The following is a 20,068-nucleotide window of genomic DNA, read 5'->3' on the forward strand; positions in this document are numbered from 1 at the left end:
TCACCTAAAACATATTTTGAACAGAGCCAAATTATTTTTACAGACAATGTTGCCACCTATTCAAAAAAAAAATTGAAAATATTTTAAAATTTTCCACCAACGAGACGTTTTCTCCACAAAATATTTTAGAATTTGTTATATACATTGTGTCAGCGTTGCCACTTAACCCAGAAAATAAAATTTAATAAAATATAAAGATATTTATATTAAAAATTAAATATATGCATGTTGTCTAAAAATATTTTACGAAAACATGTGATAAGTCATATTACATTAATAGAGTTGTCACCTATTTTAGAAATGTAAATTTAGTTACGTAATGCAAATGTGCCTGAAGAAATCTTTAAAAAAGCCTTACATAAAACTTACGATAATTTTATTATTTAGATATGATTTAGAATAGAGTTGCCAACTAATTAAAAAAATTAAATTTCTCGATTTTCTTAAGATGGTTTATTTCATCCAATATATAAAAGGTGCCACCCTAACATATCCGTAGAATGCCAAAATTATACATATCTGGCTTTAGTTACATATAAACCCTTATAGGCAGCAGCCCATACACACTTGCGGTTATGCTGACATGATTGGAATTTTCGTTTATTGGATGTAGGCGGAACAAAGGCTGACACTGGCAACAATGTGAGTTGTTAAGTAAAGATACTATTGCACACTATACACACACACACTTACACATATGCGCACGGATTGTTGGACAAGTTTCGAGTTTCTGTAAATAAAGTTGACAAAATTGCTGCCTATTCGAAATAAAGTGTAGTCACTTTTCCAACCACTTTGTGGGCAAGTCGCTTACATTCACACGCACTCACATACATAAAATGTTGCAGAGGTATGTGTGTTCTAAGTGCTCAACACTTGGTAGTCATGCAAACTCTTTATTTATAATTTGACTATTTCTAAGCTTGATTAAGTATTTTGCTCTGGAAACCCCATATTTACAACATGTAGCTTGATTGCCACATATCTATGTATATGTGTATGTGGGGGTGCGTGTGTGCGTCTGTTACTTTATGGTCACTTTGAAACCACAAATCCTGATTAAGTCGATTCATTCGTTTACACAAATACAAAACTTCGGTGTTATGTTGTGCTGTGCTCTGTTATGTTCTATGCAAAATTATGGTATCATCTTAAGTGGTATTGCGTGTCGTATTTTATGAATATTTTACCTTTTATACTTGTGGTCGAAATGCTGTCGAAGTTTGATTGGATATAAGTGAGGATGATGTTTTGTGGGTTTTTATATATACATACATTAACAAGAAAAGAAGGGATTAAAGGCTATCTTTCCAGAGTGTGCAATTTGGAAAAAGTTTTGCTTTTGAGTATGTGGTTACAAGCTTTCTTCGAAATACGATTGGCGCTGGATGTAGGTTGGGTCCATATAATAACGGTTGCGGCCTCTCGTGGGTGCTTGTCTTATGAAATGCTAAACCGCTACGAATCTAATAAAAATTTAGAGAACTTTTAGTCACCCTCCACGAAAAAGAACTATGGAGTAAGATTTAAAAATCTACAAGAATTAAGAATCGATATTTGAAAATGACTAACTCGGGCGCAAGAATCTTCAGGCATTGGATACATCACCACAGATGGCGGCCTCTGGATCAATAAACGATTTTGTAGATCGAACGCATAATTCTAGGAACGAAGAGGATTTTTTAAAAGACCATTGAAGGTCAAGGTTGTCTTTGTTATACGGTGACCACCCTATAAATTATTATATTCTCCAAGCTTCGTTTAATATTTTGAAAATCTGATAAACTCAACGTATGGCAAAATATTCCTCTGTTGTTCAATATTATTTTGCATTATAAACTTCTTATAGATGGAGCTTAATTGCTTTTGGAGCTCAAAAATGTCGAAATCGTGGCTCAAAGTGTCTCAATGTTTCATACTTGAACCAAAATTGTCTTGTAACGCGGTGCAAACTGTTCGTCGGAAATTCAGAAATCGCTCAACACAATTACAAATAAATCCGAAGACTAGAAAATCCGAGTCAGAGCACAACTAAACTTAGCAGCCAGATCATATGACTCAGTTCAAAGCTACACAAGAGGTCAATGAATACGAGCTTTAAATGCCGTGAGACAATTCGAAGACATTTCTTTATTCCCTACCACACAAATAAAGAATGAAGCCACCGTTATTGCACTCTGCAACACTTTCAAACGCTTCGTTGAGCAAAAATCGTTCGGCAGTAAGCGGGTGATGTGAAAGTATGAGCGCGCGCCGTTGTTGGCCAAATCACGACGAAACAAATCACATTTTAATAGGATTTACAACTTCGCAGCAATCTGTGAAGGAATAAATTCTCACAAACAACAACAGCAACGTTAGTTGCCGCGTCTTCATGCGCTCGATAGACTTTTCACTGTGTGTAGGAGCAGCTACTCATGCACTCGGCCGTAAAATATTCAAAGAATATGCTAAAGAGAGCTCGCAAATTGCAGCGCCTGACCGCGCGCCACAGTCGCCTACTTGAAACGCGGTAAAAATGCATGCGCTTCGTCTGCCGCGTCGCCTCGATTTCTTGGGAAGTGTTTGCTTTGCCAGCGAATTTACATTCGACTGCAGCTATCTAGTGGAGCAAACGTGAATTAAACGCTGGCGCTGCTGGTTGCGCTGCCGATTACGGTTGTATGGCGACGAATGAAAGTTGTAGGCGCAGCGCAGCGTCGCAGCAGAGATGTGTAATTTGAAAAAAAAAGAGGATAAATGCTGTCTGCCCAACCAAGCGGCAGCGCGCGCCAAATCAAAGGCGCAGCCAAGCGTTCAGCAGTGGAAGGACATTCGAACGAGGATGCGCTAACGCTGCGCTCAAGTGTGAGGACTTACTCAGCAATCAGGCTGGCGGCGGCAAAATCATTGGTGCGCGCCTATAAGTATGCTATGTGATTATGCTCGAAAAGTGAGCGTCAACACTGTGTGTGGGAGTAAAGTGCATTGGTGTACATATGTGCGGTTGTTGTTGGCTTCGCTGCCATCGCAGCTGCATTTGGCAGGCAAGCAATTTGTGTGTGGCCGCGCCAGCATATCACATTGCCAACGCCGTCATTGCGCCGCGCAATCGGCAAAGTGCGAAAATTATTGCTTGGATGAGCGCCAATAATATTTAAATTGCAATTTCTGTCTGTCACACATTCATATGCGCAAATAAATACTTTAATGATGGCAGCATCCAGTCTCATCTCCATTTTTTTTAATTTTCAGTGATCATCGAACGTATTTAACCTTCTTACTCAAAATCAAGGGGGAGACCTACTCAGATGTAGATTTCAATATCTCAACTTTCTCGATTCAGTCTGATGTGGATTTTTATTCAAGATTTTGACCTTGGAAGCACTAAGAGCCATAGTTTTTTTGCTTGACGAACTATCTGATTTGCTCCAAAATCTTGGAAAGATTCTGTATTTTTCTTCGAAGCGGGGTCTCATTAGGGTTCTTTTGTAAAGATCTGGGAGTTTCTGTGAATGTGACTCAGCATGACTATCGGTATGGTATGGTCATTGACATTGATTGATTGATAAATTAAGCCTTTCTTGAGGTATATAACGAGCGTGAACAGATCTGGAGCTCCAATGAAATTTGTAACTTTTTGTAAACTGCAATATGTCCATTGTTTCTACACAAAACTTCATTAGACACTTTAATTGGTATAAGAAATGTTGAGAAGGTTGCCACAGGTTTAAAAAGCTAACATTTCTAAAAAGTTTTGGAGGTTTGTAAATATAAATTTACTAAGTTTCGGTATGTTTTTTCTTTGTTCGGCAAGAACATTCTTTAGACGTTTTAATAGAATCGTCCTGAATGTTTTCAAAAGAGTTGAGAAGGTTGCCACATGCTTGAAAATTTCAATTTATGAAAACTTATAAAATATAGTTTGCCTATAAATTTAAGTGGTTTAAAAAGCCAAGATTTCAAAAAAATATAAAGGTGTTGCCACATGTTTGAATTTTTTTTCAAGAGATAAGTGAATAGCTTAAATATGAGCAAAAAACTGAAGATTGGTTTAAGTGGTTTAAAAAGCCAAAATTTCAAAAAAAATTTAAAGATGTTGCCACATGTTTGAAATTTTTTTTCAAGAGATAAGTGAATAGCTAAAATATAAGCAAAAACTGAAGAGATGTAGAAAGATTTGAAGTAAGAAAAAAATTGGAAGAGAGTTGCCACCTGTTTGTTTAATTTTTTGTCACTAAAATTTAGTAAAAGAATAAATATTTATAATATCAAACTATAGAGATCAATGAAGATTATATTTGAAAAAATTATTGAGCGTAGTTGCCACCTGTCTAAGATTCTACAAATAAATAAATTAAAATTCATTCATTTTCTTGACTCAAACTGTAGAAGACGAATTTTGGTCCTTCAATCTCTCTGTAACCCTCTTAAAAGTACCAAAAAACTGCTATAATAAAGTGTCTTTAATAAATTCATTTTAATAAAAGAGCCTCACTCATTATTTGTCAATTTATACACTTTTATTGCCCATTTTGTGTGAAAGACGTGCTTGAATTGCAGCAACGCAACGCAAATGTGAAAAGTGTGACCATTTGAAACTGTGTCGGCCATTTATTATGCTGCATGCACTGTTAAACGCTGAGCAATTACAATAAATTTCCACAAATACATACAAAATGGCGAATCACAGTGGCGAAGAAGAGATAAATTAACTCGCAAAAGGACACAATTTATTCAATTAAAATTTGTGAAAACCCACAGTCGTAATAATTCAATGTTAGACGGCAAACAGAAAATATTACAATGGAAACTAAATGGGTGAAAGGGTGCAAGAGAGAAGGAGATTGCGAGGGGGCAAGAGGAAGTGAGAGTTAGCCATCGACAGCACTGTATAACGGTAACGCCATTGTGGTTAAACTAGTTGGTAACACTATCGCACGCTCGCCACGCTGTCCATATGCATTAGTGTTAGTGTTGTGGCCGCTTGAAATTTGTAATAAAATGCGAACAATAGGCAAAGATTAATATGCCGCCTCGCTCAGTCGGCAGCGCTCGGCCGTCCAACCAACTGACAGCGCACAGTTGGCCATTAGGCGATCGTTTGCAGCAGGAACTCAATCGATTGTTATCGACGTGGTCAGACTAGTGGTCGAACAGTCCGTACACTTACACTCGCACACACACATGAAATCGCAAATGCGGCGTTGAATTCGACCAGCCAACTAACCAGCGAAACCAAAAATAGTTGGGCTCTTGGGTAACTCAAATTATTATTACTTTTTTTCGCTTTCCAACTCAAATATTTTCTCCAGCGCATGCAAAGCGCTTGGCTGTGTGGATCTTGGTGTGTGCGGGGTGTGGGGTGTCTGCGTGTAGTTCGCTGTAATAAAATTAATGCTGGTGATTTATTTGACTATCTCGTGCGTTATTTTCGGTTAGTTCCTGTAGTGATTGCAAATACGTCTGCATCGATGTGTGTGTGTTGGTGTGTGGGTGTCGAAGTTGGTTTTGCATTACACATGCTAGTGGTTGCTGTAAAGGATGGTGTGGTGAATTGTAAACGGATGCTGGCACAGTATGCGGCTGTGCAGATAACTGTTAGTAAATGAAAGGAAGAAGTAGGAATTTATTTTGATGGTTATGCAGCTATTTTCGGCGCATAAACCATTAAGTAGTACAGATTCGATTTTTTTTTTAGTTTTTTGGACTAATGATCAGTACATAACGCAGCGTAGTTGTAGAGAAATATTTTTTCTAATCGTGGAAAGTGAATATTTTGGACAAAGAGTGTCTTCAAAATACAGATAATTGATAAAGGTTAGCCTCTAGAAAGTTAAGACAGTTAAGAAAGAACTATTAGACCCATTTTCCTGTAGTATTTCTTAGAAATAAAAATAATAATGAAATTGGTATCGGCATTTAATCACTTGTTTTTGGTTATATTATGTTTCTACAAGGGAAAACAAAAATAATATCAACGTTTGATATTTAGAACCATTCATATATATGATAATTGGATCCCTTATATAAAACCCGTAATTTCAAAAACTTGTTTTTGGAAAAAATCTACTCTTAGCGTTGAATAGATGCTTAAGGCAGTAGTCTGCTTTACAGGCTTCAAAAAATCGATATTTTTGTTTTGTTTTAAATCTCTTCCAAAACTATCCAAGAATATGTATTTAAAATTCCAGAGGCCAATTCGACATATTTTCGACGCTAGAGCAGTTTTAGTGGCCGAGCGTCGAGCAGGTGCGAATGCTCAGGCAGACTTTTAAAGCGCGTTTTCTCGAGTTTTCATTTTCACAAGTGTTAGAAAACGGTGCCGGCGATAGCAAAAAGAATATATGTCCGAGCGAAAAAAACCAAAGTGATCTAGCTTCAGTATTAAATTATCTTCTATTATATTATTCTAACTATTTTATTATTTAAACTACTTGTTTTGCAACTTAAAGTCAATTATTTTTCTTAAAAAAGTTAATTCTTTTTTCAAACTTCGAAAAAATTTGGAATTTTATAACTTCTTCGGTATTTTTTTAGTTCATAAAGAAAAGAAACTTATAAAAATTAAAAAAAATTTGGTTCGACTGTTTCAGATGCATTGCACGACCTCCATCACCGGCACCGATTTACAAGTGCAGACTCCAGACGCTCCAGAAAAATACTTACAACTTTGAAAAAATTTTAATATTTTTTAATAATAAATATTGTTTTTTAAGCCTTAAATATAGTACACTATCGTCTTAAAATTCCGTTTACCGCAATCATTTCCTTCTCTTTCAAAAAAAAAATTAAAAAAAAACGCTTTTTTCGGCTTCTAAAGCAGACTATTGCCTTAAGCGGTCACGGGAGTTGCTGCTCTATCACTATTCTAATGTCATTTTCGTTTTTATTTAGTATTAAAGTTTCGTATTTCATAGTCAAAATTGAATAGAACTCAGCAATGACAGCAACACTGTTGAAATGAAGAAGATATGAGATGAGACTATGTGATGCGATGGTTATGATTCTCTAGCTGAAATGGCATACCGCATGAGGTGACCGAGAATTATGCTAAGATCAACAAAGATCATGTTGAACGAAAAATAATGCAAGAGTAACTCAGTCTTTCGTGACATATTTGTTAGATAACTTGCATGGAAGCTGAATTAGAGATAGGTAAATATAAATTGTGCTGGACAGATCGGATGGCTTATTTGGCGATTTTGACAGCCCCTTTGTGCTATAAAAATAGAGAATCCATAGAAAAAAAAGAATTTTGAACAATTAATTGTTAAATAGAGTGAGTGAACTATACCGATATAAGATGACAGTAGTTATTTAGTCCCAATAAAAGTCAACGAAATGAACCCGGAATTTTATACGACCAATTACTGTCAACTCGAGAGCATCCATCAAAGTGATGTAGGAATAATTTCTACCACAACAGCAATATCTTGAGCAGAAGTTGTCGACAAAAGCTTTTAATAAAATCTCCCAACTTGAAAGCGCAATATTTTTCAATTAAAGAATCGCTAATTAACGCGCAATTGGGTCATACAAGCTCATCACATGGCGCAAATTTAAAACTTTAACGGCAAAGACATGCGTTAAACAGCAATTAAATGGATGCATTACATATGTTTATGCGAGTGTGTGTGTGTGTGTGTGTGTATGTAATTGCCATAAGTTGAGTAAAATCAATGGCACTCTTCATGCTCGCGCGCGCACTTCTCCAGCAATTAAACTAAAAATTAAATGTGCTGTTAAGTACGTGTATGCGTAATTACCGTTAAGTGTGCACCACTTGCTGCGCAACAGACAATGCAAAGCGTCCGATGACCGGAATATAGAATGTCGGTGTGAAATGGCAAACCAAAGCCAACAACAACAACTGGAAAAACGTGTTGGAAAATAAAATTAATTTAAAAAGCATCGGTTAAGTTAATTCGGATTGTACGTGCGGAAATCCGAAAGGGAAATACGAACACTTGACTGTGTGTGGCAGCACAAGTCACAAATTGAACACAATGAACCGCAATTCCGTCGGGTGAAAGTGTTAATTACGAGCACGTTTTCATTCGCAGCTATAATCTACATTGTGGTCGTCAGCCATTGTGTTCGAAAGTGTGTGCGTTTGTGTGTGTGTGTTTTAGTTGAGTTGATGGTAACTATTTCTAAGAAAATAAAGCCTTAAAGTGCACTTGATTTGTGAGCGCTCTTAAGTTACGGCACTCTGGAGGAGAATGCTAGTTGGTGATGTTGGTAGATGCTTCCAATGCTATAGAGTTTCACATCTCTTCGTATTTCACAGTATTTTTTGCATACAAAACTTATTTAATTTAATTTCGTAATTCTATTAGTTTCGCATGAAACAAATATTACTCACTTCGATGAAGAATATGGAAAACTTTCTAGGCTCTACAATACCAACTCTGTTCCCCTTTTATGATGGATCCCTGATCATTGTAAAGAACGAGGCACTATCCCGACTTTCTTCTCATCTCATCTCATATCCTGCTACCTCGATATAGGATCGCTATATAAATTATACAATCTCTACTTAATCCCTTTTCAAAATCCACTTCAACCCACTTCATTACTATCACAAATTTCACTGTTGTTACTTATACGCAGCGCAGCACACGAGTGGAGAGTCTAACTCCCCTCCGTGGCCTTTCACAAAGCCACTAACATTCATAGCAGATAATTCAGTAATGAATGGGAAAATTAATGAATAGCATCCGAAAGGAAAATACCAAAGTCTAATAAAAAAGAATTCGCGCCAAAAATAAGGATAATAAACGAAATTTAGCAAAATGTTCGCCTTGAAATTAATTTGCGAAACGGTAAATTGAGTTAAATTTGCAGTTGAACAAAAGCGCCGGAAGGCATAAAGCAAATGCTGCGCTTTGTGGGTAACGAGATAATTATGAAAATATTTTCCAGGTTTATTTGATAAAAGATAAAATAATTAAGACAGGGGTTATTCAAAGGGGCTTTTGGAAGTTATCTTTAACAAATTAAATATTAAAATATTAAAATTTTAAAGGAGATTATTTTGGAGATATGGTGTTCAGCCCCAGATCGGTTTATATTGCTCCTAGTATCGCAATCATTAGAAATATTTGTAAATTTTCGATGGCATTCAATTCACCCAGGTGTTAGCGGTCTTTCAAGACCAAATGTTTATGACTTTTGTATTCGTAAAATTCTACGAAAGTGATATACTTGAGATATCGCTTTAGAACTATGTTTACACACCTCTAATGGAAAGGAGTGGAGGATGGGGTCATGTGTAGAAGTTCTCGTAAGTGAGCAAAGTTCCTGACTGCCATTCACTTGGGAGTAGCCCGGAACGATTCATTGCATGTGGTTCAAGCAGCTCACGACTTTCGGTCTTAGACCAAGTATGCTCTGGTTAGCCACCAGCATGCGTTTGGAGGCGAGCTTAAATTAGAAGGCGAAGTTCGCTTATGCGGTTGTGAGTAGGGTTCCACCACATAAAAAGCCCTTTCCAATGAAAAAGAAATAACACCCTCGGATGAGAGACCCCAAATTTTGATGACGACCACTGCAAACGTGCTAAAGACTACGATTTCAGGTCATGCACCTGCAAATGTCCGGTCCCTTAGTTGGGAAGGTGCATCTGCCCAGCTGGTTTATGTCCTCGTGGTGGGAGAGAGACTCAGTCGTCGAGTCCTGGCATTCACTCCCGTGGATGAACGTCTAGCCACAATCCGCATCGAAGCGAAGTTCTATCATTTGCTTCTACCTAGCCTCATTTCCATACCGACGTCATCTCAACTCACATTTTCCATATAATTTCATCACTTTTGAACTCATTTTCATTAATCTGATATGATTTGACCTAATCTCATTTTAAAACTCCTTAAAATTCAGTGTTAATTGCTCCCAGATATATTTTATATGGAAAACTAAAATCACCGGTATAAGAAAATTCACACTTAATTCTGATCTGTGTGTATATGTGATAATTATGTATTTATTTTTTGTCTAATTTGATTACAGCTTAAATTTAATGAAATTATCGTCTTCCCGGGGTTCGATAAAATATGGGCGCTTCAATAAATTTACCACAAAAGTACCGTTATAAAGAGTTGCTGCTGGAACAGAATTCCACTTCGATGAGCAACGCTTTAAATCGGTAGTTTTGATAGTAAATATATAAGATGGAAGTGATTTCCGCATGCAGTGTTGCTTTGTTAATATTTCGTTATGATTTCTTGAACCTTTTCTTATAAGGCCAGCACCTCGTTTCTTGTGATTTCTGCAGCTTGTCATTGGCGAGCATGGATAGACAAAGTCGAACTTCTGCCACTTTCCCCCGCTACAATCGCTATTTACTAGTTTCTATTCTTTCGCGGCGGGTTGAAAGTGAGACACACAACAGTTTTGCAACCAGCATCACCACCACGTTGTACCACATCGTCACAATCACAATCGCTCTCACTGCCTGCATTACCTTGAGTAGATTGACAACAGCAAGTAGACCTGGACGACGGCATTTCCGATGCGTACGAATATTGCGAGAGTGTATCGGAAAGGTCTGTATAAGACTGCGGTTGCAACTGCGCTTGTCGTTGTTTTTGGCATTTACATTGTTGTTCTGGATATTGATAAGACGAGAGATTTACAGTGTGACAACAGCATGGTTTCTGCGGTTGTTTAAGTGATGACGCGCGCGTTCTCTCGTGCGAGCGACTCGTCGGATAACGTTGACGCTGCGAACTGCGACTGGAATGATCGTAGGATCCTCTCGTTCCACGACTTCTACTTCGTCGTCTGTCATGAGCGCTTGGACGACTTTTTCCACATCCCATTACTTAATGCAGCAGGCGCATTCGGAAGCTTTTTTTTTGCTGTTTTGAGGCTGTATTATGAAAAAAACGTGAGATTTTTGTTAAAAAATTATAATTTTGAATCTTTTTTCTATTTTTGTATACAAGAAATATATTAATCAACGAGAAGAAAACAAAAATTTTGAAATTTCAAATAAAAACTCGGAGGCACTTCATTGCTTTTGTTTTGCTCCAAAGCTGTCAATAAAGCAAGTTCACCACAGTGCCGAAAGAATATAGTGTAAAGTTCTCTTAGAGCTTTAACCCTCTAGTGCCGGAATTTAAAATTAGTTTATTCTATTTTAGAAAATAAAATTATTCGTGGATCAAACGGAAAGTTTCTAGAAACTAAGCAGATACCTATAGAACTTTTTTTAACTGACCATAAAGGAGAGCTGTCAGGGTTTATATAAACAGGTTTATATATAAACATCCGTGACTTACCATTGGTACCTCTCGATAGAGTGTCTTCCTAGACCCGAAGGTCGCTTTCGCCACTTATTTGTTACAGCAACAGCATCCATTATCGTCATCTTCATCATCTAATCGGCAAACCGGCAGACTGTAGGTTATATTCTTTATTTCGACTTCACAACCACATGGACAATGGGCTACAGACGGATAATCTCCATAGTTCTGTCTTTGTCCTCTACTATTACAAGCACAACACTGAACACTTCGTTGACGTTTGGCTTTACAGCACTGCGTACGCGTACCCCGACATTGTTTTTGTTGCGTTCGCCTTTGATTGGCGCACGAATTCGATTCACATTGACTACAAGTACAACTCTCAACACTTCGTTGACGTTTGGCTTTACAGCACTGCGCACGCGTACACCGACTTTGTTTTTGTTGCGTTCGTCTTTGATTGGCGCACGAATTCGATTCACATTGACTACAAGTACAACTCTCAACACTTCGTTGACGTTCGGCTTTACAGCACTGCGCACGCGTACACCGACTTTGTCTTTGCTGCGTTCGTTTATAATTTTCGCACGAATTCGGTTCACATGGACGCTCCGACGACTTATGCCGCTCACAACAACAATCCTCTGCGCCCTCTGGTTGTAACCCACTTCGTTTACGTTCGGCTTTACAGCACTGTTCACGCGTATCCCGACTTTGTCTTTGCTGTGTTCGTTTATGATTCGCTTCACATTGACGCTCCGATGTCTTATGCCGCTCACAACAACAATCCTTTACGTGCTCTGGCTGTGAGCTGTCAGCGGCGTCTTCATCGGACTCGCATGTGCATGGTACTGCTGATTTATAGGCGGGATAACGAAAGCGCTCACTCTTATCTCGATCCTTAGTTCCTTTACCGTTGTCTTCCTCTTGTTCTGGCTGGCACTCGCAACAACTTTTGCGTCTCTCGCCACGCGCCTGTCTAAAAGAGCGCAGTAAGCACTTGGCGATTAGTTCACGTTCCGCGCAAGTGTCAATGCACATGCAACACGGAGTCGGTTTGCAGAAATTCTGTAGCCCATTGGCCTTGGGCGACTCCTGACCGCAGCAAGGACAAAACGCTATATCGGGTATTTCGACCTCTTTGCTCGTCTTGCCTGGTCTACCGCCACAATTTGGACACTCGGCGCAACAACAGGGATACATTTGACAGCAAAACTTGCATTGTACATAGCAAATGCCGCTGGTAGACAGCGTGAACTCGGGATACGGACAACAGGTTGGTTGGAGCGAACAGCTGGGTGCATTGTTTGTCTCACTTCGACTTCCATTGTCGAGTTCTTGATTGTCGTTGCAACAGCAGCTGCTACTGTCGCTGCCATTATCGCTGGCACTTTTACAGGCACTCTTACGACGTGCCGACATGTCTGATGGTGGTTTTTCTTCAGGTCGACTCTCTGCGCTGCCCATCGAAGTCAAACATGGCCCAAATGGCTGGCTGCTAGCGCCGTTCGGAATAGGACGAGGTGGCGCACAAACAAAAATTTAAAACATAAAATTTGTGAAGACCAAGACGTTTCAAAATTTCAATAAAGAAAACGGAAAAAATATTGAAACAAAAATATTTTGACAAAAGATACTTGAGTGATTTTGTAATCGAAATTGTTGTTTGAGTTGATTGTAGTACATTGCGATCAGTTTACAATAAATTCGCCAGATAATTGAAAGAGCGGAGGCAATGTAAGCATTTGTGTAAGTTTACGGTTCGCAAATCATGCCTGAGAAAGCGAAAGTATTCCGAAGTAGCATACTTTTTGGCGCAATTGTTAATTGAATTATTTTTTCATTCGATTTGTCCACCTCTCAGTCCCAGGTATTCCTTCAAATACAACATGTTCGGCTTCCCACACTTCTATCAGGAGTTAGAAATTGTAAGTTGGATTCGGCTTGCCACAGCGTGGACAATGATCTTCGCTGTTTAAATACGATCGGCCACAGTGCGGGCAGTGGACATGATTTCTAATGAAATTTTCACTCGAAGTAATAGCATTGCTTTCTCCAATTGAATGTATCTCGCTGTCTCCATCTGGATCACAGCTTTGGCAACATCCCATTACTTTGCTGAAAATTTTGGAATTTTTATAAATTTGTTTGTGAGAGTGTTTAATTTATACGAAAGGATATTCAAGGAGACATGTGACAACGAAAATAAACTGAAGTTTGAAGGAAAATCAAAGTGGTATCCGATACGGATCTACTAAAGCGAATATTGTATACATGCTATGTCAAAGTCTCTTGGAAATAGTTGAAAAAAAAAAAAACTCTAAATTCGGAAAACAAAAGAAGGATAATGACAAGAAAATTGAAGAACTCTGTGGGAGTGTGTATTTCCAAGCTTTAGCTTGAACAGTATCGATTTAGGGTTGACGAAAAAACGGCGTTTTTGATAAGTATCTAATAATCTAAATTATTTATTGGTAATTTTTAGAGAAATTATTATTGCTTGAAATATTTCTTGCTAACCAACTTCGTTATGCAATTTCTACGAGCGCTTTACCCGGTATACACATTACGCTAATCGTTTAACTCAAACGATACGCAAGAAAGATTATCATCGGCATTTCTGTCGGCGCACGGACATGCACGTATCGGTATAATCAATTGCGCGTAGTGGGTTTCTTTTTCTGTGCGCTCGATTGTAGTGTAATTGCGTTGTCCCCGCTTCGACGATCTACGGCTGGAACTGCGTGCCAAACGCTCATCATTATAGTCGTCTGCGCGTTGTTGTTGGTTAGCGCCACAGTAGCAACAACCGCCAGTATTTTCTTGTTTACGCGATTGCTCGCCGTTGCAGTAACAACAACCTGGCGAACGTTGTGGCTTACTCGATTGCTCGCCGTTGCAGTAGCAACAACCCGTCGAACGTTGTGGCGGTTTACGCGTTTGTTCAGCACCGCATTTGCAACGACCCGACTGCTGTGATGAGTCGTAATGAGGCATGTCGAAAATGCACCTGATGTCCTCGCGCTCCTGCCAATCCGATTGTGTGCTTTCGCAGCTCCCACGCGATCTTGTGGAGCTGCCACGCGATCTTGTCGAGCTGCCACGGTCGTTGTGACTGCCCGCACATCCCATTGCTACTATTCACGAGGGTAGCGCGCGCATGGCGCGGTTGTAGTTTGATAACTTTAAATTTTTACTCGCTAATTTTGTGATTTTTCTGCATAGAATATTACAATGATTTTTTTTTGTCGAGACCGAATATTAAATGAACCAGAAAGTAAACATTTTTACAATTTGTTTTTATTTTTACAAAACACTACATGTTGTGACAGGTGAGAAAGACGTAATAAACAACAATTTCGAAAACAAAAATATACATATTATTCAACAGTTTTTTTAAGACATGGCCACACTGCGCTTGTGCGCTTAAAAGTATGCTAAATGACACAAAATCAGTAAAATGACTGACTATAGCATACATTTTGGCGCAAACAATTTGCATTAAAACTTGTAGATGAGCTCTCAAACACCAACCCCCGGTGAGCGTTAACATGAACCATTCTTCGGATAGCTACAAGAGGCTGAGTAACAGAACGGCATCGGCTGACAACAGCACGGGCATTCCTGCCCATAACATGGCGGCGGCTCGTAACAACAGGGTGGTGTTTCGAAACAACACGGCGTTGGTTGGCAACAGCACGGTGGCGGCTCACAACAACTTATCGGTATGGGCTCTGGTTGTGGCATGGGCTCACAGCAAGCAAATGCAGGCATACAAAATGGCGGTGGTTCGCAGCAGCAGCGTTGTTGTTGTTTCTTTTTGCCTACCATTTGTTCTTGTAGACGTTTCTGCAACGCTATTTGTAGCTCTGCGCGTTTTTGCAAACGATCAGCCAATACTTCGGCGAGTTTACGTCGCTTCATGTCCTCTTCGTGTTGTCGTTCCATGGATTCTACCAATGCATCGGTGCACTTGCAACATTTGGTCAGCGGTACGCCTTTAGTCTTCTTGCATGTGCAATCGGCTAGACAATCTTTCTCTCTGTTGTTGCTTGCTACTTGTTCACTATTTCTACGCTTTCTTGGTGGCTGCCTAGGCTCACTGCCAGTACCACTTGGTACGCTGCTACTTCGTTTGCCATGATTGCGGCTCTTCGCCGCCGCCGCCGCCTGCTTTTTATTACAACTACAATCCTTTTTGCATCCATATTCATCATTGTCTGCTGTTCGCTTTCGCTGTGATTTTTTGCGCTTAAAGCAATAACAACGCTGCTGTTTCCTCTCCTCCTCTGAATCTGTTTCTCTTTCTGATTGTTGATCCGTGTCTCCAGACTCTACCCTTCGATCTCTTGGTTTGCATTTGCAGCAGCTACTGTTTCGCGACGGTGTATGCGTTGGCGTTCGTGGCTCTTGTGATGGTCTAGGCTGTCTTCTTGATTGCCGTGCCGCAGCCATTGCCATTTCATCCTGCTGTTGCTGACTGCCGCGGCGCCCCTCTCTGCGCGGTTGTGTATCTCTTACGGTCTTTGGTTCGTCATATTCAACGCTTCTTCTTCGGCTCGTGTTATCTTCTACGCTTCTACTTGGCAAACTGCGCCTGCGTTCGTTCTTTGATCCGTCATATTCAACGCTTTCTCTACGGCTCGTGTTATCTTCTACGCTTCTACGTGGCGCATTGCGTCGGCGTTCGGTCTTTGGTTCGCCATATTCAACGCTTCCTCTTCGGCTCGTGTTATCCTCTACGCTTCTACGTGGCAAACTACGTCTGCGTTCGGGCTCTCGATCTGTTTGACTTTGCCTTCCGATCGGTCTGCTATTCGTTTCCGTATCGCTTGAGCTTGCGATTTCCCGATTTTTGCGTGTACACTGACAGCATTTACAGCCTTTCGCATGAGGTGTCGGTTTTTCACTTTTGGGTTCTTCACTTATTCTTCTCTGTGGTTTTGTCATCGCTTCTTCGTCAATTGATCTTCGACGTTGTTCTGTACTAGGTCTGGAAGGTGTTGGTTTAATGTCTTCGGTTGACTCTGGCCGCAGGCTTCTCCTCTTCATTAGCACTTTGGCATCATGTGTAGAATCATCTGTTGTTGTCCCCTTGTCACAGGTACAGCACTTATTCGTCTTTGCCGTGTTCTCTTCTGACTGACGTCTGCTCTGCGGCGGCGACTTTTTTTCCCATTGATCTCTTCTCGTGCTTATCACATCTGTATGAACTTCTAACTCGATATCATTTAATGAAATTATATCATCGTCTGTATCAGAGCCTATGTCTGTGTCTGCTGCTTTTTCTTTTCTACATTTACAGCATTTGCAAGTTTTTGCGTGCTTTTGATCGGCGCTGGATCGTTTACCGTTTTCTGGATTCAATACTGCACTTTCATTTGATTTTCGGCCTTGTCTTGACGCAGACTCTTTTATCGATTCGTCATCTGTTTGCTCTTCTTCTCTCTTCTTGGACTGAATTCTCTCTTCTATTACTATATCCTGTTGAATTACCCTTTTACGTTCCACAACTTCTTCTCCCTCTTCCTCTTCATCATCATATTCGTCTTCTTCTAGCATCTGTTGCCGTCTCTTGCCACAACTTGCTGCTTGCTTACACGCAGAACATTTGCATCCGCTCTTTCCACCGCCTCTCGCCCGTTCACGTTCTTTACAACAGTATTCGCGTATTGCCTCGGCTATTGCTTCGGCTTCGCACAATTCTCCCATGCGCGTATCTCTCATATTCTCGCAACACAGCACACATTGACAGCCACCATTGCAGCGATCTACTTTTTGTAGTCCGTTTCTACGTTCCATTTTATGTGGTGCCGGCTCCTGCGCACCGCCACAAGTGCAAGCGCAGTTACAGCAACAGGGTGGCGGTGCGATATTTACACATCGTTTCTTTTGGCGTCCAGCTTTCCCCCGTTTCTTCTCCCGAAACACTTGCTCCACCTCGTCCAATTGTTCTTCGGCTGTGAGCGCATCCAAGGAGCATTTGCGTCCGATGTGCGCAGTGTTACATATGCACGAGTTATTTGTGACCAACCGCGAGAGTACGTATTTGTTCGGGTGTTTACAGAGTTCATCTTTAAACGTTCGTTTTTTGTCCTTCCTATCACATTTATGAAATTCTGCATGGACTCGTGGTGAATCTAAGTCTGGAAGCTCCTCACACGAGCATTTCTTTAGATTCATACGACTCTTTCCGGCACCCATCGCTATAGATAGAAGATTTCAGTTGCATGACACCCACGCACAGAACACGGTTCGAGGACTACACTTTGGTACACCAGCGCAGTGTGGTATGCAGGATTTTCCGATTTTTTTTTTTGTACAAGAATTTTGAGAGAAATTTAGATGAAAATACAAACAAAATAGTCCGAAGACAACAGAAAAATTTTACTTATTTTTGTGTATACACGAAATTTTGTTCATATTTTGAATTTCAGAGTGTTTTATGATATAAAGTTGTTTGCACACTTTTCATCGCAAGCTTGGAAGACTGGAGATATATCTTCGTTCCCATGAGTACTTTATAAGATATCTATTATTTATATCACTAGTAGTTCTATTGACTTGATGACGGAAAGCTCAGTCTGGACTTCGAAAGTTTTGGTAGTCGAGAGCTTCGGTCTTCGAAAGCTTTCTAGCACAAAAGCTCGTTCTACGTTTGGTTTTTAATCTCTTTAGATGCGTGCTCTAATGGATCTCCTAAATAAATTTGTGGTATTTTCTCTCCCAAAGAAATGAAACCTCTTTGTTGGTTTTGCCAAAAATACCTCGTCTACCGATGACAACCGAAATGAGCAACCTTAATTTCTTTCAACATCAATTTATTTCATTTTCAATTTTCTTGAACAAACACACTGCCAATCTAAAGTTTTTTATTTGATAAGCCGTTTGAGAATTACACGCATTTAAGCTCACCGAAAGCTTGAAAGTATGCCAAGAGTGTGAAAGAAACATGTGTTCCACTTACATTAATCAAATATTTGCAAGTAAATTTAGGGAACCAAATTTACCGAACTTTTTCCTTTTATTTCCACTTCTTCGTTCTTCTACGAGTATTCATCACCGCCTGCCGTCGGCGGCTCTCTGTGTGTAAGCTCCGAATTTGTACAATTAATTTCAACAAATTTAAAACTTTCGAAATGCCTGTCATTCGGCGCTTTTGTTGTTATGCTGCCCTTATATCCACTCATCTATACTAAATTTATAACCTTGCTTACGCTACTGCTGCGCGGATTTAAGGGTGCAGACAACGGAAGCCGTAAAAGCGGGCAGATATAATTTTAAGCTGCCTAAACGAGTAAACTTTTTAATTTAAATCGAATTTTAAAAAACATCTTCCAGCTATTGCATGAAGGTTGTTGTAAACTTTTCTTTTTGCACAATAAAAAAAAGTTTGCAACGGCAGCATATCATTATGAGTGAGCCGGGGAAGTGGAGGATTTACTCAATGCCAAGTTCACTCAATTTGTTGCGAATGTGTGTTTGTATGGTGGTTATAAATGAATGCAGTTTTTATGGGTATAGTATTAAATAAAGAATTGAAAGGATTTTTCATACAAAAATTGTTTTCATACAAAAAAATAATTTATTGTTGCTGTCAGCACCTGCCGGGAAGTGGATACAAAAGATCTTTTGAATTCATACTACAGTGACATTTTGCTTTCTAGATCCGTAAAAAGTGTTTGACTTACTCATATTCAAAGTTCTAAAACCAAACGAGTTAGATATAGGGTTATATATACCAAAGTGATCAGGATGAGGAGTAGAGTTCAAATCCAGTCCGACCAAGCTGTAACTTGAGAAAAAATGGAGTTTGAGATTGAGGAAACTTGGTACACGTGTTTCTTGACACCATGAGAAGATTACTTTCGAAGATGGGCGAAATCGGACCACTGCCACGCCCACAAAATGGCGAAAACTGAAAAGCTTTAAAGGGCTATAATTAAGCAATAAGTTTAAGCATGAGTTATATAAATGAAATTTGGTATAGAAAACCATGTTAGGGAAGGGTATATTAATATTGAATTTGTTTGGAAAAGTAGGCGTGGTTCCGTCCCATATTATGTTTTTTATACATATCTCGTAAACTAAGAAAAATATATCAACTAAACTAACCAGAGTCATTTCCTTTAGGCATTACCTTACACAGTTCAAAAATGGAGGAAATCGGATAATAACCATGAACCCCTCCCATACAAATATTATGTTGATAACTAGAAAAAATGCTTTAATTCAGTAAGGGAAAACACCAGAAACCGTAAATGATAGAGATGGTATGGAAGGGCTGCACTCAAAGTGGTATACAAAATTTGAAAATGGGCGTGGTTCAACCCTCTTATGGGTAAAAAACCATATATCCGAAACTACTCGATCAATTTCAATGAAATTCGGTTTGTAATATTTTCCTGGCAACCCAATGATATGTTTTGAATATGAATAGTCCAAATCGATTCACAACCACGCCTACTTCCTGAATAACATAATTGTGAAGACATACTGGAACGTTTACTTTACAATATATAAAGTAAGCACCAGTGAAGATATCGGAACATAACTTTGCACAAATATTGTATTTATAGTGTGGCATCGCCTTCCTACAAATCGCCGAAATCAGACCATTAGTTTTCAAGACCCCATATTTCATACCTGAGGACCTCTGTGCTTCTAATAATTTTTTTACCGAAAATATAGTTAAGTCTCTCTGATATTCTGAAGAAAATCAGAAATATTTTTCTTCTAATAATATGTCTCCGTGCCAAAGATAAGTTAAATCGGAATCACCCAGCTCCCATATACCCAATAATAGGGTTTCCAATCTTCAATGTATTCTACACCATACA

General features: G+C 39.3%; 1 protein-coding gene across 1 annotated transcript; it reads right to left on the reverse strand.

The window, feature by feature from the left end:
* Nucleotides 1-9,926: 9,926 nt before the first annotated feature.
* On the reverse strand, nucleotides 9,927-12,858 carry LOC114804674 (uncharacterized). The gene is made up of 2 exons (XM_054228192.1): nucleotides 11,265-12,858; nucleotides 9,927-10,852 (listed from the first exon to the last, which is right to left on the reverse strand). Exon 1 carries the CDS (start codon nucleotides 12,693-12,695, stop codon nucleotides 11,319-11,321), a length of 1,377 nt encoding a protein of 458 aa, XP_054084167.1. The 5' UTR covers nucleotides 12,696-12,858; the 3' UTR covers nucleotides 9,927-10,852; nucleotides 11,265-11,318.
* Nucleotides 12,859-20,068: the final 7,210 nt, after the last annotated feature.

Source organism: Zeugodacus cucurbitae, chromosome 3 (genome assembly GCF_028554725.1).
Source record: "Zeugodacus cucurbitae isolate PBARC_wt_2022May chromosome 3, idZeuCucr1.2, whole genome shotgun sequence".
Taxonomy (NCBI): domain Eukaryota; kingdom Metazoa; phylum Arthropoda; class Insecta; order Diptera; family Tephritidae; genus Zeugodacus; species Zeugodacus cucurbitae.